This window comes from Phytophthora parasitica, assembly GCF_000247585.1.
Source record: "Phytophthora parasitica INRA-310 unplaced genomic scaffold supercont2.33, whole genome shotgun sequence".
Taxonomy (NCBI): Eukaryota; Oomycota; class Peronosporomycetes; order Peronosporales; family Peronosporaceae; genus Phytophthora; species Phytophthora nicotianae.
This window is the reverse complement of record NW_008649019.1, coordinates 230,878-249,374: the sequence shown is the minus strand read 5'-3', so window position 1 is coordinate 249,374 and position 18,497 is coordinate 230,878. Positions and strand designations below refer to the sequence as shown.

Genomic DNA, 18,497 nt, shown 5'->3' with positions numbered 1-18,497 from the left:
ATGCCGCAGGAGACGTCTTCGTCGCACGTTTGCTTTTCATCTTCTTTCCGTTTGAGCGTGCCGTGGCAGCACTAGCAGATGCTCGCTTGGCCGTAGCCTGAGTTATGCTCTTCGAGTCACGGGGGGCGTAGCCCGGCGCTTGCTAAAAGCCTTGCCACGCAGGGCGGTCTTGTCGGGCGCTATCAGCTCTGTCGACGAGCGCGGAATGGCACAACTTCAACTACTAGCGATAGATTTATTTATTGGAACGGCCTCTGACTGCGGGTTATACAAAATTTATACATAGAGAATTTAGTAAGAAAATCTATCGGATTTTAGCTACGGGAATCGGTCCAGTTACACGACTAGTTAGGCAAAAGATTTTGAGATTAAGATATGTTGATTGGGCAGATCTGAATATATGTGCTGAAACGGTGAGATATCTTTCTAGATTAATTTAAGTAAACGAGATAGCAAAAGATTAAGGTTGAAATATGATGCTGGACCGCTTTTATGTCAAGCCATCTGAACGGTTAAATACATGGATAAAGAATCATTGGTCAAAATATGCTTTCATTGTCACTTATTATAAAAACAAGCAAGTCCATACAAAGAGTCATATTAAGTTGCCGAGGGTGTTAATGAGTGGCTGGAAGGTGGCCATGTACGAGGCTCTGTCGACGGAAATACGTCCTTTCCAGATTCCGACATTTCGCGTGTTTGTTTGATTGGAAACCATGACGAAAGCTCGACTATCTCATCCGCGAACTCAATAAGGGGTATGCTGCCATCAAACGCATTTGCAAACGATATTCAGTGGGGAAATGTCGGCTCAGAGAACGAGTAAAATGTGACGAAGTTGATGGTAACGCCGAAAAACTGCGGTTCGTTGAGGTCTGGGAAAAAATGCTGATGAGTGCCCACTGGTTTGAGGTATGTGACAACCATAGTTTTTTTTTTTGTTTTGTTATAAGCTTCTATGTATTATACACCTCGATCATGCCTTTGAGCTTCTTCTTCTTCTTTTTCTAATGATTTAGGTACCTGATCTAGCGTTTGCAATATTGTTACAAGCACGCCGCGCACTGGATAACGGTCTATTTGATGAGTTTGTTAATTATAAATTGCTACTCTACAAGGTAATGAATGGTTGCTCGAGCCTCGCGGCTGCGTTCAGGAAATTTGCATGCGACCAGCTTTCGCTTACTTTGGAGTCTCTGATGGCATCCAGCTCACCTCTTCTTTAAGCCTCTTGGCTGATACGACGAAGTTGTCGCTTGCTCCATGTAAGATAACGAGTTCGGCTGAAAATCACAATTTGGTTCTTTGATTTTTGACAATACAGAAAATGTAAATTTTCAACATCACTATTGTGGAAATATGATTGGATGAAAAATCACGTGTTTGGATGCGTTTCGATGGCATCCAATCTGCATTCAAAACGTCATTTTGGTCATTCCTGAAGCTTCGGTCTTGCTGATCATGTTGCCATCCCGCTTGTCGTCCTCTCTGCGCCGCTGCGTTTCCACCTCCACGCGCAACAGCTTTGTGGACCGCTTGCGCAATGAGCTGGCGGAGATCGAGACCGCCGGCACGTACAAGAACGAGCGCGTCATCGCTTCCCCGCAGGGTGCAGAGATCTCCGTGAACGGTGATACTGTGCTCAACTTCTGCGCCAACAACTACTTGGGATTGAGCAACCACCCGGCGGTGGAGAAGGCGGCTGCCGACACGCTTAAAGAGCGTGGATTTGGCCTCAGCTCTGTACGCTTCATCTGCGGTACGCAGGACATCCACAAGCAGCTGGAGGACGCCATCTCGGCCTTCCACGGTACTGAGGACACAATCCTGTACCCGTCGTGCTTCGACGCTAATGCGGGACTCTTCGAGGCTGTGCTTAACAAGGAGGACGCAATCCTCACCGACGAGCTCAACCACGCCAGCATCATCGACGGCATCAGACTCTGCAAGGCCGAGCGTCATCGCTTCAAGCACATGGACATGACGGACCTGGAGCAGAAGCTTAAGGACACGCAGCACTGCCGTACGCGACTCATCGCCACCGATGGCGTCTTCAGTATGGACGGTGATGTTGCTCCGTTGCAGGAGATTGTGGCTCTGGCCGAGAAGTACGACGCCCAGCTCTTCATTGACGAGTGCCACGCCACGGGCTTTTTCGGACCGACTGGACGCGGTAGTGACGAATACTGCGGCATCACTGGTAAGGTGGATGTGATCAACTCTACTCTGGGCAAGGCTCTGGGTGGCAGCACGGGTGGATACACAACGGGCCGCAAGGAGGTTGTGGACCTACTGCGCCAGCGCTCGCGCCCGTACCTCTTCTCCAACTCGCTGGGTCCGTCTGTGGTTGGCGCGTCGCTTAAGGTCTTCGAAATGCTCACCGAGTCGTCTGAGTTCGTTGACAAGATCCGTGCCAACACGCATCACTTCCGCGACCGCATGACTGCCGCTGGCTTCACTCTCAAGGGATCTCGGTATGTTGCAAATGCTGTTTCTTTTGCTCCGATCAGGTTGTATTGACTCTCATAACGTTGTACGATGTCTTGTACTATGCAGTGACCACCCGATCGCCCCTGTGATGCTCGGCGATGCCCGTCTTGCGTCTGAATTGGCTGATGATATGCTCAAGCGCGGCATCTACGTAATTGGCTTCAGCTACCCGGTACAAATACTCACGCTCACGGATGAACTGCGAAATGATAGTGTCTGACCGTTCTACTTGTTGAATTTGCTCTGCAGGTTGTGCCGAAGGGCCAGGCGCGTATCCGTGTGCAGCTTTCGGCTGCTCACCGCATTGAAGACGTCGACAAGGCGGTGGATGCTTTCATCGAGTGTGGCAAGGCGCGCGGTGTCATCAACTAGAATGCTTTGAAAACTAATTGGAAGTGGTAACATTCGCTGGACTATCTTCACGAGCGGCTATTTTCACAAGCGTTGGGAGGTTCTTGCTCTTGGCCAGAACATCTAGGATTGTGGTGCCATTCATGAAATTGATGCTGCAACGCATCGCGATCAAAAAGTGCTTTAGCCCGTAGAGAGAGAAAAAAAAAAAGCAGCAAAGCTGTAAACAACAAGTAGAAACTATCGAGACTACAACTGACCTTGCACCCCAAATCACGAGTCCTTCTAGCTCCCTTGAGTCTGTCATCAATGGAATAAGAGACTCGTCACTGTTGACAAGAAGCATCCCGGCACCACCAACTTGCTGAATCGCTCTACACATTAGGTTAGTGAATAAGTGAATCTCTCATCAATCAGTCCAAACTATAACCTGAGCTTTGTTCCAAATGAGCATCCGCCGCGCTTGACAACGACAACTGCACGAGTGGCGAGGATTCCGAGTCCTTTGTGATTGCACGCAGTCTCTTGTGGATAGGCTGCAACGATGCGGAAAGGTAACGAGGGGATTTTGCCACCGAAGAGTGCAGGAAGGACCTGAAACTCGTACGATTCGGCGAAGGAAGACAAACTGCCATTTTCCTTCTTCGAGTTTCCATCGTTGATATACCAGAAAGTCATATTTCGGCCCGACTTCTTCACGTCCTGGAAAACACACGCATAATTAACTGTAAATTGGTTGTATTAAAGGTGAATTTCATGAGCATGCTGCATCACAATTTACATACCCTTGCGATCGTCAGCTCCTGGTTAGTAAGCTTCGGGGGCTGTACAAGTGGAACTGGGATTTGATCAGGTCTCTCTTCGTAGATCCGAATCACTGCAGCCAGAATGCCAAAACAAAAATGTTAGAAATTCTACATGTAGGAATTCGTATTCACTACATGTAGAACGTTCTCACTCGTGGGTCATTACATACATGTCTTGTGGTGCTCCACTACTGACATGATAAGCTCTCCATCAAGTTTTCCCATGCTGCACAGAGTACACACAGCATTAGTTTGTCAGGTGAAACGCGATAACATGCGAATCTTACATAGTGACGGGGAGATTAACATGTTCTGCCACAATAGTTCCAGTAGGAGTAAATCTTCCTTCTCCATTAACGTTGTTCACGATTAGAAGAGCATTACCGTCGGCTGTTTGAGCATGGGTTGCCTTCTCAATAAGTGTGCACGCCCCGCGATAAGCGAGAAATACTACGCCTGAAGTGTCATTGTTAGAGGATTGTGCAGCTTCTGGAAATTGATTGCAGCCAGTTATTGGAGCCGCGAACTCCAGTTGTAGCGGCAAACTTGCGTTGGTTTCATTGATCTCAGGTGGGGTACTCCAGCTGGCAAGGTGCAGTCGAACTTCCCAACCCCGTAATATCTCTGGAGCATCGAAAGCTAATGTCCAGTTCATTACTACTCGCTTAACAGGGTTTTTATCGGCAGTTTTGGCTGCTGCACGCTCTGCTGACATTTGAACCAGGAACACCATTTTACGAGGGTACGTCGAGCTCAGATACACTTCCACAACTTGTTCGGGTCCCATCTTTGAAGTGTCAACTCCATTGAGAGAAATTAGTTGGTCACGCGGTGCGATCACATTCAGCTTGTGTGCGGGTAGTTTGGGCTCTAAGTGACTCACTACAGCTTTGTCTCTTGTGTTTAGATCCCAGTACAGTCCGATAGGGCCTTTCGTCGTAAACTCAACCTCATATCGGAACTCCCACCCGTCCCGGCGTTTTCCTGTCGCGAGATTATGTGGGGTCATGCGTGTCCGCTCGTATTCCTCCTTGTCTAGCTTCTCTAATAGCTCCTGCTCTTTCCTCGCAAGACCTTCGGCCACACGACGCTCCTCTGCCAACTTCTCCTGCAACACCTTATTATTCGCGATTTCCAGCTCGCGAGCTTCTCTTTCTGCTTTCAAGCGTGCTTTCTCTTCTACCCACGCTGTAATGACTTCTTTTCTCTGGGGTGTAGCAGGTTCGAACTCGAGCATTTTCGGTGATATAATCTCCACACGCGCAAATCCCGAGAGGACGCGAGCAGAGCCAACAGGCTTGAACAGCGGCAGCACCGCAACACTCCCCACAGGACTATCAATCACGTCTTGGAATGAAAGAATGGACATATTCAGGTCATCGACTCGAACCAGGCGATCAGTCGGTTGCAATGACGGCGGAGGAAGAGCATTTTCGTCAATTTCGGTATTGTTAGCTTCAACAGAACAAGGCTTGGCTGTCGTGTTGCAGCTCTTCACGGTCGATGCGTCCGCCTCCAGCTCCACTTCTAAATCTACAACCGTCTCCTCCTCAATGCTACTCACGCGTAAATCATGCGTCTCTGCGAAATGCTCCAACACCACCGACCGGTTGACGATCGCGCCAAATAGCACGGGGAATCGCAGCTCCTCTAGAGTTCTATTTACCTGCGGTACAGGCTCAGTCGTGTTTTCTTCCGCCCCACTTGCACTCCCAATGTCCTCTCCACTCACACTCAGCGCGAAAAATGCAACCGCAACACACAATCTTCGCACCATTTTCGCCCTGCTCCAATCCTAAATTGCTACATGTGTCAATCGCGGCCGTTCACTAAAAAACCAGGATCCAACCGCCATGATGTTAAATAAACGACCAACTTGACATGTACACCACCCACTATTTTCTCTATTCTCTTGTATATTAATCTCCAAATTATTGCCGCAGTTCGTGATGTTTTTCAAGGGCGTAGGGGCTCTTGGACCCTCTTGGGAAAATATCGACGTACTTCTGAATGAGAGCCGAGTGTGTCTTGACGAGATAATCCTTCTGTTCTCTTACGACGCGGCGTGTGTCACCCTGCGGCGTCTGCACTGCGACGAGGATCGAGTTGTCCGGCACACGCTCGCCAGCAGCTACCACGACGCCACTACCGATGAGGCAGTTGTTGCCAATCACAGAGCCCTCCAATGCCCGCGCCTTGGCCTCGAACCAATTGCCGCTACCCACGCTTCGGCTTCGCACCTCACAGCCGCCCTCGAACAGATTATCACTGCCGATCTTCATGTCTTCAGGCGTGTCGTTGGCCAGCACAGCGCCATCCTCCACAAAGCAGCGCTCGCCCAGGACAATAGGCCCGCCTGTTGAGCGAAGAGATGCGCCAGGGTGCACGGCGCAGCGCTCACCAACAGTAATACCGCCCTGGAGCTGTGCCTCCACGCACACGGCAGCAGTCCGCGCCACCTGGACCTGTTGCGTCATGTCGGCTAAAGTATGCTTTCAAATCTAATTGCAATGTGAATTTCATGTTGTAAAACAAGAAATTTTCGTCTGATGGATGATATTGTTAAAATAAGAGCCACAAAACCGAAAAAATGGCAGCGCGGGTGATCGATGGCAAGGTCATCGCCAAGGCGCTGCGTGCAGCGCTCAAGGGCGACGTGGCGGCGCTAACGGCCAAACATGGAAGGGTGCGTGTCACTCTTCTCCAGTGCATTGCAAGTTCATCCTCTCTAACGCTCCCGTCGAGCAGGCACCAGCACTTGGGCTCATCATGGTAGGGGATCGCAAAGACTCGGCGCTATACGTGCGCAACAAGAACGCAGCCTGCCGTCGCACAGGCATCCGCTCTGAGAACTTCCTCTTTGATGAGGATGTCTCCCAGGTAGCTGCCCATACAGAGAATTGTCACCACACAAAAAGTTGACACTGAATTGTGCCCATAGGACACCGTTGTGCAAAAGGTAGAGGAGCTGAACGAGGACCCAACCATCGACGGCATCCTAGTGCAGCTACCACTACCGGGCACACAGCTGAATGCACAGCAGATCATCGACCGTATCCAGCACGACAAGGACGTGGACGGCCTACACCCGTTCAACGCCGGTGAGCTGGCCATGCGCGGACGATACCCGTACTTGATCCCATGCACAGCGAAAGGGATATTGGCATTACTGGACGAACAGCAGACCCCATTGCGTGGGAAAACGGCGGTGATCATTGGCCGTAGCAACTTGGTGGGCAATCCGGTGAGCATGCTGCTGCAGAAGCGAGACGCTACGACGATTCTGTGCCACTCCAAGACGGTGGATCTGCCGAGGTACGTGCGTCAAGCGGATGTGGTAGTGGCAGCATGTGGGCAGCCCTATCTTGTGCGGGGTGAGTGGTTAAAACCTGGTGCCACCGTTATTGACGTTGGTATCAATTTCGTTCGCGATGTGGATGGTGAATTCCACGGAGAGGAGAACGCTGACGGCTTCAAGCTTGTTGGCGACGTTAACCTTCCTGAAGCTTGTGAAGTGGCGGGGGCTCTAACACCTGTGCCCGGTGGCGTGGGGCCAATGACGATCGCCATGCTGCTGCACAACGTCGTCGAAGCCTTTAAACGCAGAATGGACAATAGAAAAATTGGTGCGCTGTAAGTGGCACCATTGAAGGACAAGCAGTGGAATCGTGTGCGGCGTTGTAGGCGAAATTTTGTGTGGGTCTATATTTTGTAGTGTGTTCTTCAGGAGCTGCTTAATAACCGGGTTTCTTCTTTTGACGAGCACGGGGAAGTAACATTTCCTGCAAGAATTGATCGACGCGCTTGTGTAACGCGACGTATGGATTGCAGATCACATACTCGGTGAGTGCAGCAAGTGCCTCTTGGAAGTCGCTGAAGTCTGCGCGCAGCATCTCCAGTTCGGCTTCAGTGCTTATTGTTCCGGTTGCTGGTGCTGGAGAACTGCCATCATCACGTTGCAGATTAACGAGCACTTGCTTGAGTGTATGTTCCGTCACAAAGCTTCCGATGAGCTTGCAGTCACGCGCCATGACAATGAAAGCAGACAGCGAAAGGGTCGAGTTCTGCTCGCGTATGGCGTGCATGGATGCATAATAGCGGAAAATACGCTGGAGAACAGGCTTATGCCGCTGGAAGACCTCGCGTACTTTTGGTTGTGCGACTTCGGCACGGAAGAGTTCCCGCTGAGATCGCAGAGCGTTTGGGAGAATATCTTGTTCCATAAGCAACCGAAAACGTTCGTCCAGCGGTAGTGTCGGCGTTGGTGCTGCACGAGCATGGCCTCCCCGTGCTGGACCCCGTGGTGCTGGCATTGGGGCATACTTTATCGCGGCTAGTCGCACAAGGGCATCTGCAAATTGTCGACCAGATAGTTCTGGCTCCGCCTCGGTCACTTCATCGGAGCCGTTTTCGGCCGCTTTTGTTGGGATCACAGATGTTGCAGTTATCCCCGAGGGAAGCTCATTCGTTGCCCCAGAAAGAATTGAATCCAGGTGTAGAGCAGCTCTATAGACGTTATCAACCACTTGTTGAGTGATGTGTTTATCTCCAGTGAAGCAGTCCTTGATGAGCTTGTTGAACTCCGTCAAGCTCATTGCCGCCAGGCTCCCAGCCCCGCCACTCGCACTGCATCAGTGCCACAAGTTCTAGTCAGTATGGTTCAAGCAAGCAAAGTGTTAACAATGCACCTGTAATGTTTGAAGATGTCGTTGAGATCCTTGCTATAAGCAAGCAGAGCACGTCGGACAGCAGCTGTAGCAATGTCAACATCTCGCTCGGGTACGAACGGTGGCATGGTGGACCCAGTAACCATAACTTGTGTCGTGCTGGAGCCTTTGCGGCCTACAGATTGATTAAGCAGATTGAAAGCGATCTCGGTGTCGTGAACGAGGAGATTGCGAATGCAAGAGCTGTCGACACGGGAGAACTCGCGTATACGCTCGTGTGTTCGCTCGTCCACAAGTCCCAGAGGAGCGTTCGGGTGAATGTCGCGTGCACGGACACAAGACCAGGTGATCGCAAGCACTTTGTAAGCGATCTGCGAGAGCGCACTGGAAGCTTCATTCGATGTCACGGCGATTTGATTCAGTTCGGAATGCAATTGTTTGAAGAGCGTCTCGCACGTTCGCATCTCTTTGAGAAGATGAGCAACCATCCCCGCGTCGTAGTTGTCGTTCATCCGTTTCACCTCGAGTAGGAGACCACGAACACGCCTCCAGGCTGTGACGATATTAAGGAAATCCCCACGCTGCTTCTCCATGTTGAGCTTGCGAACGGTACCCCTGGATTAAAGATCAGCGTGAAGTCAGGTGAGGTGATGAATGCTAGTGTCGTCTGGTTTCAGGGAACTTACACGGCAGTGCCGAAGAGCATGGCAACGAAAGTGATATTTTCTGTGCCGCTACCTGCGTGGATGCTGTCGCTGGTGACAACTTGTGGTAATGGTGGCTGAACACGTTCGTGGAAAGTGGCGATGTTTTGCAGTCTTTGATCGACGTCGAGCTCGTGAACCATCTACAGAGAAGCAGTGAGCCTACTTTCAAGCAAGTATACGGCATAGGAAGAACCCGTACCGAGGCGTCGAACCACGAAGGAAATAGCCGATGCAGCAGGAAGGAAATGCGTCGACCATCGGCGAGATCTGATGTGAAATTCTTGACGGTTCGATCGGCAGGTTTCTCCACGGACGACGATAAACTCAAGTGCATGCGGAACCAGTATAACAGCAATGTATCGATTGGCATTTGAGCCAGATCGCGGACAGTCACAGCACTGGGACGTGCTGGTCTTGCTGCTGCTGCACGAGAGGGAGTCGTGGTTAATGCTGTCAATGTGCGGCCACCGATACTTTTGCTGAAGTGTATGGAGGAGAGGCTCGTCGAGCCTTCAGCTGCGTCTGCCTTCGCTTTGAGCTCATTCTCTGTCTGGATCTATCCACGATCACCACAACAATTTAACCTGAAGAGCCAAGCTTAAAGTGAAACACTGTGACGTACCATTTCGGCCAGGTGCTGAAGTACACTTCCGTCAAGTTGGTACTCGAGCGAGTCCATCATGTCTTTGGACATTTGAATAGCGCACGTTTCAACCATACGTGCCATTCCGAACATGGTTTCTAATAGCATACGGTTAGTGCGATCCATGCGTTCATCATCTTGGCTGAGCATAGTGTCGATGCGCTCATAGTTTGCCTCGCGTCTCCGTCCAGGAGAGAAGTTGCCGTTGTCACTATCGTGTCGCCTTCCATTGTCGTTGTCACTTAAGCCGTGGTTATTAGCGCCTCCATCTCCGCCGCTAGCGAAGGCTGCAGCGGCTGAAAGGTTTTCTAAGTGATCCACACGATACGAAAGCTGCTTGTTGGATTCGGTTAAGCTGTCGATAATCCTTGCCATAGATTTGACTTTAGCTTCGGCCTCCGCGATCGCGATATCCTTCCTACTCAAGGATGCAGCTGTGACAGATAACATCGTTTGATAGTCGGCACTTTCTCGGTGATACGCTCTCCTTAGTGCTTCGATCCGCCAGACACGAAACCACGTGGTGAGGTTAGTCTTTTGCATGCATTGAAAAGCTTGGATTTTGAGCTGGATACAGCAATATAGTGAAAGTAAGGAACAGATTGCAACCAAAGCTGAGAATTGCTTACAGCTCGAATCTGACGCTGCGCAGCCATAGAGTTCGCCCAACCACGGAAAGTTAAAGCAAGAGTTTGCCGATCTTGTCGCTTGGCCAGATAAGTTATGAGCTTGCTGACTCTACCGGGTAGCTGTTGACGTGTCGTCCGTGTACTCTCGCGTTCTCTTACGGTTGTAACTAGTGCCTGTGTTTTACGGCGAAGACGTTTGAATTCCTGGACGAGAAATCAACGTAAGTTGGAATTTAGAAAAGAAGTTAATGCAAAATTGGCAGTACCGTGAAGTAGGGTGTGCGGTGTTCGTAGTCGAGTCCACCCCCTGTGACCGCGTGATCTTGGACTTGAGTTTGTGTCGGGGGCAAGAAGATCGACGCAACCAACTCGGCGTGAATTCTTCGTAAGAACGCGATGCTCTGACCAACTGTAGCCGCCACTGGATCGACGTTGTTGTGAGATGTTTTACTCGTCGCTATGCGTGAAATGTACTTCTCGAGTAACTGGCAGCACACAACGGTGTAGAATCGATTGGGGGCTTCAGCCCACGATGCCATGCGCTTCGCTTCGTTCAACTTCATCTCACAAAACAGCGATATCGAAGCGAATTGCTCCTCGCCCGAGTGAATCGACCATCGACTCAGCAAGAGACGCGCCAAGTCTTCACCACGTTCGTCTGCCATTTTATCAATTGCTGGGTGTAGCACTTGGAACTCCGCCTCACTGTCTCGATGATTCTTGCTGCCTGAAGTCGAATCGGCTTCTATCGCTTGTTTGGCTTGACGAGATGATGACGAGCTGGTACTTGGCGTGGCTGCTGCTGGTCGGAGCTGCATAGGTGGGAGTACAGCAGTCTCCAGGAACTCCATGGAAGCCCCCGACACACGCGTAGGCATGACCTTCCCCACCCTCGACGTTGTCGGTGTTTCTGGTTGCCGTCGAGATGGTCGATGAGAAAGGCGCTCGCTAACCGATCCACCACTAGGAGTGTGGTTGGAGTAGCGGGTATCGGAGTCGGCGCCAACGTTGATCAAATGCAATTTGGGCACTACGCGGCCACCCATGGCTGACAGAGGCTCCATTGATACACGATACGCTCCGACAAAGAGTAATTACTACCGTTTCGTCATTTTATTGCAAACCAAATCGGGTTGGCTTGAAAGGGCGTGACGTTCATCGCCAAAGAGCACTTGAATGCTTAATAATCGAAACCAAGCGCGGGGCAACAGCAAGAAAATCTAGCGACAGCATGAATAAATTTGATATGGCAAGAAAAAACAAAAAAAAACGTCATACTTTGATATTTAAGCAGAGGTCCAACTGGCAGGGTTACTGCAAGCCATGCCCGAGATCAGTTAAAAATCGCTAATCTAGCATCCCACAGCGGCTTATTCGAACCTGTCGTCGCCGCAGCCATCCATGCTGTTGTCGCCTTCGGCGTGCGAACCCGCTATCCGGAAAACGACTGCATTCTTTGCTTAAATGACCAGATTGGTCCGATCAAACATTTAGTCATTTTTTTGGGACCATATTCAGTCAACCTGATCGTTATTAATACACCACTTTAACTCAACCGGCAACTCAGCGACGCTGAATGTCGTTTAGTTAGCTGAGCGAGCGCTCAGCCGTAGCCGGGGACTCCCCGGTGGGGAGTATAACTTTGATTTCGTGCCAGCTTGTGGTCCCACGGAGGGCGGCTTTCCTGTGTACTCCAGCTGCGCTGGAGCTGCCCACTATGTCGCTGCAACACCGGAAAGCTCGTCATCAGGCATCAGATGAAGCTGTCTTCGGCTGTTGCAGCATTGGGCTCAGTCATCCTGACGAGGGATGTATCGTGTCTATAGTCAAAGCAAAACCCGCAAGCTACGGAGTTAATGCACAGTACTCGTGACCCAGCATTTTGCTTTCATATCAAGTTAAGCTGATGCTGCAACTTCGACCAAAATCTCACTTTCTGAGAATTACACCACACCATAACGTAAAGTAAGTTATCTCCTGGCAGCGGAACGATCAACATCGATGGCAACCTCATACTTCTCTTCGTCCTCGTCCGCTATGGAAGCAATTTCGGAACCGCTGTCAGAGCCGTCCGTCTTTGTGTTGCTCGGGTACTCCTCACGCATAGCAAAATACGGAGCCATCGATGGCATAGGACTCTGAAGTGATGTTGGATCCGATACTCCACTGGCAATTGGAGACGTAGTTGCGCCTATTCCAACCTTCACATCTCCATCCGAAGCACTGTCCCACTGTTCGCTGCTCTTTTTGCCATCTTTTTTCTTGTCGTCCTGCATCATGAGGTAGTAGCACGTCTCGAGCTCGACCTTAGACATTTGTGGTTTGTGCAGCTCGATGTTATCGCGCCACGTTTCCAAGTTCAGTGACAGCTGGGGGCGTCTCGCACGGAGCATCTCGCGCTCGCGACGACGTTGCTCCCGCCTCGACTCCAATTCTTGTCGGACGAGGCTCAGTTGATGTTCCCCACGTTTCTCTGCGCACTTTCGCTGCATGTAAAGCATGACCATGATGCATAGCGCGCCGAATGCCACGGCCAGGTACATCATATCGAAGCCCTGGCTGTCGCTTTTTGTGGAGGCAGCAGTATCGCCGCTGCGACTACTACATTCATCGGAAGACGAAGCCGGTGACACGATATCACAAAGTGACGGACAAATGCAAGTGCTGTCCTCGCCGGTGCACGTCGGCTTGGAGGAGCTAACAGTACAGGAGGCACAGACGCTGTCGCTAGCGCTGCAGTATGTCGTTGCCGCTGACGAGTTGGAAACTGGCGCGGTCGTGCACGTGCCGTCCATGAGGTTGTACTCACATCCCTGTTAGTGAAAGGGGAAAGGAAATTAGTTGCATGGCATTATATCGAGGGGGGGAAGTAGGAGCGAACGTACCGAGGTCGCGACGCACTGAGAGCACATGGCGGAGAGCTGGCATGCGGAGAAGGCGTCGTTGATCAGGCTGCACGTGTCGCCAAGCGCTGAGCCGAGCGCCAGCGCAGCCAGTATTGCCGTTGTCTTGAAGCGGATCATTGCCGTATTACCAAGTTTGCGTACCTTCACGCCGATCTTTCAAAATGGAAAGTGTCAACGTTGGCCGCATGTTCAGTGCGGTGGATTTCTAACTTCTCCCCCAAAAATGTACATCACCAAAAGTACAGTACTGACCTTGAAGGGATGCTGTACCCATCTCCTGGTAGATCTGATTGGTGCTAATCGTCGTGACGCGCCGAATACTGATTACGGTTAGACTCTGCAAAATAATGTAGCATTTCAGTCTGTACAGCTATTTTCAAACTTAAACAATTGCTATAACAGTTTAGTGGCATAAATTGGAAAGGGCAAGTAGCACAAGGCCACTCAACTGTGATACCCTTGAAGTGACGCGCAATCGGATTAACATAGAGTGGGCTGATTCATAATCAGAATAGTGCGCAATAATTGTTTCTTCAACGAGAATTGGCAAATGTTTTGTCCAGCTGCTGCTAATGATCTTCGATCAACAGCACTTCCCATGGTCAAAGCTCATTGCGCTCATACGTCTACAAGTGTGCTCTAGGTATGTCTACACTAGTTCCGCTCCCGGTTGATCCTCGATCTTCTCTTCTCTAGCGCGGTCCTCAGTCGGCGAGAATGGCATGTCAGTGACAGCGACGGCCCGCGTGACATCGCTGTCACCAGCTTCAACGTGATCGCCGGTCTCTGCAGCGTCGTCCCCAGCCCGCAGGTGCGGACGTCTGCCGCTTTCCATGGGTACGAAGCACGAGCGCAACTCGAGATCGGTAAAGCGCTCGTTCACAGGATCGGCGCGCTCGTTGAGGTGGTTGCGCCAGGCATCGAGCTTAAGGCGGCCGGGCAGATTGCGTTGAGTTTTCTCTTTTCGACGCAGAAGGCGGCTAATACTACTGCCCTTGACGAGCATGTACATGACGAGCGGAAACAGCACGGCCGCCGCTGCAATGAGGGCGCCGTAGCTCACGCTACTGATGGCTCCAGGCTTGCATTTCGTGGGTTGTGTCGAGATGTGCTCGCATTGGGAAACACAAACGCAACCGGAGGAGCCCAAGCAAATTGCAGGTGCGTTGCCGCGGCGGCACGTGAAACATGCTGGGTCGATTTTGCTGCAGTACTTGACCTCCCCGCTGATGAAGTACGGTGCATTAGAAAGCTCGCTCGAAGAAGACTCAGTTACGAATGCACTGGAGCTCGATACGCAGCGACCAGTTGAGACTTCGACAGCACAACCAGTACGTGAGAGGCATATCTTGCAGTCCACAGGATACCAGCAGTCACTGGTGTACTCGTCCTGGCTGCAGGTGTCGGTGATGTTTGTAGTATTCACCACCGATACTTCTGCTCCTTTCAAGCTGGACGAAGATGAGCTTGACTGGCCTCGAACACCGGACACAACTAACAGCGCTAAGAGAAATGTTGAAGCAGCCATAAGTACTGTATGCAGAGAGAGCAAACGCCGCTACCGACACGAGGAAGCGGGCAGCAAATCAATCATGAAAAGAATGATGCTCTGCAAATAGCTCGGGTGATCTGCTATACATGGCTACTGGAATCCAGTCTGGATGGCAATCAAAATGATAGGCAAGTTCAACAGCTTTCATGTTTTGACACGTTGCGCGCATCGATCGATAATCTGGTTACTCGATCAGTTTTCTCCAGCCTTTTAACGTGGCAAGCATGGTACCAGCTAGTAAGTGTACGCAAGTAGCACGCTCGACTTCACTACTTCGCTGGTGCCTCCTATGGCTCGTGGATCTTGACGAGGCGCTTAATGGCCTCTTCGATGGCTTCGTCAGTCTTGCAGTACGCAAAACGTGCCCACTGGCTGCCCTCTGATTTGTTTTCGGCGCAAAAGAAAGCAGAGGTTGGAATCGCCGTTACGCCCTTGGTGATGGTAAGCCAGCGGCAGAACGCCCAGTCGTACGACATACCCGGCTCAATAAAGCTTTCGGGCACTTTAACGGCAGAAATGTCCGAATACAGGAAGATGCCACCGCCTGGCGTGATCGGGATGATACCAACATCAGCCAACGCGCGGCTGAGACGATCGCGCTTTTGCTTGTACTGGTCGGCGACGAAGGCATAGAAAGTCGGGAATCCTTTGTACGGTTTCTCGGCGAGCTCCAGCATGTTGGCGACAGCCTCCTGAAAAGGTGTGGCCACACTGAATTGGATCCAGTTGTTTGCAAGGTAGATGCCCTTAATCAAATTGCTGGGGCCAATGGCCCAACCCACCTTCCATCCAGTTACGGAAAACGTCTTGCCTGCACTCGAGACCGTCAGAGTACGCTCCCACATGCCGTCAATGTTGGCGATCCGCACATGCTTCTTGCCATCGAACAGAATGTGTTCGTACACTTCGTCCGAAATAATGATGACGCGCGGGTACTGACGGACGTACTTGGCAATGATTTCCAGCTCTTCCTCCGTGAACACTTTACCCGTCGGGTTGTGTGGGTTGTTCAACAGCACCGCTCGCGTTTTCGACGAGAACGCTGCCGCCAGCGTGGGCTCATCAATGTAAAACTCCTTGGCACCAGTCTGGTCGCATGTGCGCACGTGCAGCGGCACATAACGGCACACACCACCGGCCATCTGCACCTGGGCGGTGTAGATATCGAATGCTGGCTCAAACACGACCACCTCGTCTCCAGGCTGCACGAAAGAGTTTACAGCAGCGTAGATGGTCTCCGTGGCGCCAACACCAACAGCAATCTCATTGGTCCAGTTGATCTCGCGGTTCAATTCCTTCGAGTATTTTTTAGCCAACACCTCAACGAGCTTTTTGTGGCCCTGTGGTCGCGCGTACTGGTTGAAATCGGCATCCAGCGCGTCCTTGGCCGCCTGCTTGACAAAATCTTCGCAGCGCCAGTCCGGGAAACCCTGGCCCAAGTTCACAGCTTTATGCTCCAGAGCCAGAGGCGTGAACTCATGCCAAACCGTGGGCTGGTCGAAGCCGTTGAGGCGTTTAGCGAGCTGCTCCGCCATGATGACAGTGAAATGGAGATTGCTGGCGGAAATGTGTGCAAATTTGGTGTTAAATGAATGGACCAATCAGAGACCGAGTAGCTTACAGCAAAGTATCCGATCGCATCATCGAGGTAGATTGGAAGAGTAGTGTGAGGCGATAACAACAAATTGTCGCCTGGTATCGCTGATCGGCCGGGTTTACGATTGCTAGAACTACAATACGCAGTTTTCACAGCCCATGTCCAAGAGGGATTCCAACCAACTTGCCGAACTTGCTCCCAGGCCTACCTCCAAAAAAACTTGACTCAAGATACTTGAGACCATCGGTCGTTCACAGATTGGGGATAGTGTCAACGACGCGAAGCATTGGTGGTGGAATATCGCGAGCTCTTGCGGAAAATATGATGATAATGTCAAAGCTGTGGTGGTGGAAGACATCAAATTTAAGTTTAAATAAATTTTAAAAATCAAAAATTGCGAGTTTTTGTGGAGGATGACATGGCCTTTCTCGAAGACCGGCAGCGCTGTGTTATACGTAATAGCTCCCAGTCATAGAGCACCACATAGTGTTGGCAGTGCGGCCGAAACTTTTCTGTTTATCATTTGGCCGAACGTATTTTCGTCACGGTGCTTCTGCCGTTCGGCTATGACCGGGCCGGGAGCCCACGTTTTAAGAGTGGACCACACTGTTTAAGTTAGTTTACTAACTTCAAGTATTATACTAGTGCTCACTACGCAATCTCGCCCACGCTCAACGAGAAGATGCCTGGTCATCGAGGAGGTCGGCCAGGATGCCCAGAAGGAGCGCACTTTGTGCCTCTAACCGAATTCGGTAGGGCAAAAGGTGGGTACAATCATACTGAGTGCAAGTTCTGCAGGGCCGCCTACAACAACAGCGCCACCGAGACGCTGCCCGCTGTAATTATTGGTAGCCACCTCTTCAAATGCGAACACTATCAAGCAGCGCGGGTCCATCGGCATCACCGCTCTTAATATCCTCTGGGGTAAACCCCGCTTCCACTCCTGCCAGTACATCATCGGCAAGACCTGTTGCGACCCCAGCCGCAATAGCAACACCAAATGCTATGTCCGCCTCGGAGTCGATTGCGAGAAAAACGCGCTCTCAGAGCGCAATAAAACGATCGGTTGTGATCAGGCCATTGCCTACAAAGCGGTCCAAAGCTCAACGCTCCTGCATGGACCTTGTCATTAACGAGCCGGGCAGGGACCTGTCTGCCGGAGTTTCTGGCTGGTATGCTCGAACGAGATTTTGGGAAAGAACTAAGCTGCTGCAAGTATTTGCTTGGAGACACCGATTCGGCGAACAGAACTCTGACAAGCATTATGCAAGTGCCGTTAATCAATTGCGCTAGTCACCGACTTACCCGGGCCGTCCAGCAACACCTCACTAACACGATGAAGACTCATCTGCTGTGCAAGCCCTGGTGTCGAAGTTGCGGACGCTGAAACAGTAAGCGAAACTTCGGTAAGTACAATTGATATTACTATCGATATTAGCACAAATATCCGTTTGACTAATACTATTTTCTGTATTTTACTAGGTTTGAGACTCCGCTTCGACCAATAATTCGCCAGGATACTCGCTGGGGGTCAACTTTCGCGATGATGCATCACATCGGGACGTTTTGTCAAGTTACTATTGCTTTTGTGCTATTTACTGACTACTATATATGTATACAGGCCCTCGGGCGAGCATTGTTCACAGCCCTGACTTTGAATCGGGCTGTGTCCGGGTGCTAAAATAAAGGACGAAGGGCCAGCTTCTCTACAGTGCCTCACCACTGTAGAGAAGCTGGCCCTTCGTCCTTTTCTCCTGTCGGGCCGGGTCTCGAACAACAAGGTCGAAGGTGCCGAGGTGGAGTCTCTTGAGCAGCGCCTCAAGAAGCGCCGCTGTCTCGAAGCTAGAGAGGCTGGTTACCGTCTCGTTGGTAGCATACCAGCTACCTCGAACAAGGTGGAGCAGTTCTTAAGTGTTGCCCGCAGGCCACTCGGCATGAACGAATGGCTTGCAGCCCATTGCGCTGGAAATGATTCTCTTCTTACGAGAAAACGCCCGTTTTTGGGCGGTTTCTACGGTAGACCAACTCATCAAGCAGTTGCCTTACATGTCAATCAATACAAGCATAAGTTGAACGCACCATTATTTAGTTATCAATAACCAAGATGGCATTATTTATTAGCACCTTGGGCAGTCAATTAATATAAATA

The 18,497-nt window shown here is 50.9% G+C and overlaps 9 protein-coding genes across 10 annotated transcripts; 3 read left to right on the top strand and 6 right to left on the bottom strand.

The window, feature by feature from the left end:
* Positions 1–1,410: 1,410 nt before the first annotated feature.
* On the top strand, positions 1,411–3,277 carry PPTG_13520 (2-amino-3-ketobutyrate coenzyme A ligase). Its single transcript, XM_008909247.1, has 3 exons — positions 1,411–2,474; positions 2,557–2,662; positions 2,740–3,277. The coding sequence occupies exons 1-3, from the start codon at positions 1,462–1,464 to the stop codon at positions 2,860–2,862; spliced, it is 1,242 nt and encodes a 413-aa protein (XP_008907495.1). The 5' UTR covers positions 1,411–1,461; the 3' UTR covers positions 2,863–3,277.
* Positions 3,265–5,486, bottom strand: PPTG_13519 (hypothetical protein; the record flags this gene model as incomplete). Its single annotated transcript, XM_008909246.1, has 4 exons — positions 3,935–5,486; positions 3,818–3,873; positions 3,627–3,718; positions 3,265–3,543 (listed from the first exon to the last, which is right to left on the bottom strand). Exons 1-4 carry the CDS (start codon positions 5,422–5,424, stop codon positions 3,265–3,267), a joined length of 1,917 nt encoding a protein of 638 aa, XP_008907494.1. The 5' UTR covers positions 5,425–5,486.
* A 4-nt stretch (positions 5,487–5,490) lies between these two features.
* Positions 5,491–6,150, bottom strand: PPTG_13518 (hypothetical protein). Its single transcript, XM_008909245.1, has one exon. The coding sequence runs from the start codon at positions 6,122–6,124 to the stop codon at positions 5,579–5,581; it is 546 nt and encodes a 181-aa protein (XP_008907493.1). The 5' UTR covers positions 6,125–6,150; the 3' UTR covers positions 5,491–5,578.
* A 67-nt stretch (positions 6,151–6,217) lies between these two features.
* Positions 6,218–8,517, top strand: PPTG_13517 (hypothetical protein). Its single transcript, XM_008909244.1, has 3 exons — positions 6,218–6,333; positions 6,396–6,527; positions 6,589–8,517. Exons 1-3 carry the CDS (start codon positions 6,238–6,240, stop codon positions 7,282–7,284), a joined length of 924 nt encoding a protein of 307 aa, XP_008907492.1. The 5' UTR covers positions 6,218–6,237; the 3' UTR covers positions 7,285–8,517.
* PPTG_23221 (hypothetical protein) lies at positions 7,328–11,392 on the bottom strand. The gene is made up of 7 exons (XM_008909243.1): positions 10,560–11,392; positions 10,294–10,497; positions 9,644–10,231; positions 9,221–9,577; positions 9,001–9,161; positions 8,336–8,929; positions 7,328–8,273 (listed from the first exon to the last, which is right to left on the bottom strand). The coding sequence occupies exons 1-7, from the start codon at positions 11,355–11,357 to the stop codon at positions 7,382–7,384; spliced, it is 3,594 nt and encodes a 1,197-aa protein (XP_008907491.1). The 5' UTR covers positions 11,358–11,392; the 3' UTR covers positions 7,328–7,381.
* A 366-nt stretch (positions 11,393–11,758) lies between these two features.
* PPTG_13514 lies at positions 11,759–13,409 on the bottom strand. 2 transcript variants are annotated; one of them, XM_008909242.1, is made up of 3 exons: positions 13,179–13,358; positions 12,310–13,106; positions 11,796–12,229 (listed from the first exon to the last, which is right to left on the bottom strand). In XM_008909242.1, exons 1-3 carry the CDS (start codon positions 13,314–13,316, stop codon positions 12,223–12,225), a joined length of 942 nt encoding a protein of 313 aa, XP_008907490.1. In that variant the 5' UTR covers positions 13,317–13,358; the 3' UTR covers positions 11,796–12,222. The 2 variants fall into 2 exon arrangements, with proteins under 2 accessions (XP_008907489.1, XP_008907490.1); XM_008909241.1 differs by having other exon boundaries at positions 11,759–13,106; positions 13,179–13,409.
* Positions 13,410–13,848: 439 nt separating this feature from the next.
* PPTG_13513 (hypothetical protein) lies at positions 13,849–14,727 on the bottom strand (the record flags this gene model as incomplete). Its single annotated transcript, XM_008909240.1, has 1 exon — positions 13,849–14,727. The coding sequence occupies one exon, from the start codon at positions 14,725–14,727 to the stop codon at positions 13,849–13,851; it is 879 nt and encodes a 292-aa protein (XP_008907488.1).
* A 311-nt stretch (positions 14,728–15,038) lies between these two features.
* On the bottom strand, positions 15,039–16,286 carry PPTG_13512 (hypothetical protein; the record flags this gene model as incomplete). The annotated part of the gene is made up of 1 exon (XM_008909239.1): positions 15,039–16,286. The coding sequence occupies one exon, from the start codon at positions 16,284–16,286 to the stop codon at positions 15,039–15,041; it is 1,248 nt and encodes a 415-aa protein (XP_008907487.1).
* An 865-nt stretch (positions 16,287–17,151) lies between these two features.
* On the top strand, positions 17,152–18,027 carry PPTG_23220 (hypothetical protein). The gene is made up of 2 exons (XM_008909238.1): positions 17,152–17,754; positions 17,831–18,027. The coding sequence occupies exon 1, from the start codon at positions 17,213–17,215 to the stop codon at positions 17,639–17,641; it is 429 nt and encodes a 142-aa protein (XP_008907486.1). The 5' UTR covers positions 17,152–17,212; the 3' UTR covers positions 17,642–17,754; positions 17,831–18,027.
* The last annotated feature ends 470 nt before the right edge of the window (positions 18,028–18,497 follow it).

Bases quoted from the DNA above. Each gene is read 5' to 3' on its own strand.
- PPTG_13514 (XM_008909241.1), bottom strand. From the start codon at position 13,316: ATGATCCGCTTCAAGACAACGGCAATACTGGCTGCGCTGGCGCTCGGC. The intron at 13,107-13,178 runs GTACGTTCGCTC...TTTCACTAACAG, and splicing joins CTCAGTGCGTCGCGACCTCG to GGATGTGAGTACAACCTCAT.
- PPTG_23220 (XM_008909238.1), top strand. From the start codon at position 17,213: ATGCGAACACTATCAAGCAGCGCGGGTCCATCGGCATCACCGCTCTTA.
- PPTG_13517 (XM_008909244.1), top strand. From the start codon at position 6,238: ATGGCAGCGCGGGTGATCGATGGCAAGGTCATCGCCAAGGCGCTGCGT. The intron at 6,334-6,395 runs GTGCGTGTCACT...CCCGTCGAGCAG, and splicing joins TAACGGCCAAACATGGAAGG to GCACCAGCACTTGGGCTCAT. The intron at 6,528-6,588 runs GTAGCTGCCCAT...TTGTGCCCATAG, and splicing joins TTGATGAGGATGTCTCCCAG to GACACCGTTGTGCAAAAGGT.
- PPTG_13518 (XM_008909245.1), bottom strand. From the start codon at position 6,124: ATGACGCAACAGGTCCAGGTGGCGCGGACTGCTGCCGTGTGCGTGGAG.
- PPTG_13520 (XM_008909247.1), top strand. From the start codon at position 1,462: ATGTTGCCATCCCGCTTGTCGTCCTCTCTGCGCCGCTGCGTTTCCACC. The intron at 2,475-2,556 runs GTATGTTGCAAA...TGTACTATGCAG, and splicing joins TTCACTCTCAAGGGATCTCG to TGACCACCCGATCGCCCCTG. The intron at 2,663-2,739 runs GTACAAATACTC...TTTGCTCTGCAG, and splicing joins TAATTGGCTTCAGCTACCCG to GTTGTGCCGAAGGGCCAGGC.
- PPTG_23221 (XM_008909243.1), bottom strand. From the start codon at position 11,357: ATGGAGCCTCTGTCAGCCATGGGTGGCCGCGTAGTGCCCAAATTGCAT. The intron at 10,498-10,559 runs GTACTGCCAATT...TTTCTCGTCCAG, and splicing joins ACCGCACACCCTACTTCACG to GAATTCAAACGTCTTCGCCG. The intron at 9,578-9,643 runs GTACGTCACAGT...GATCGTGGATAG, and splicing joins TTCAGCACCTGGCCGAAATG to ATCCAGACAGAGAATGAGCT.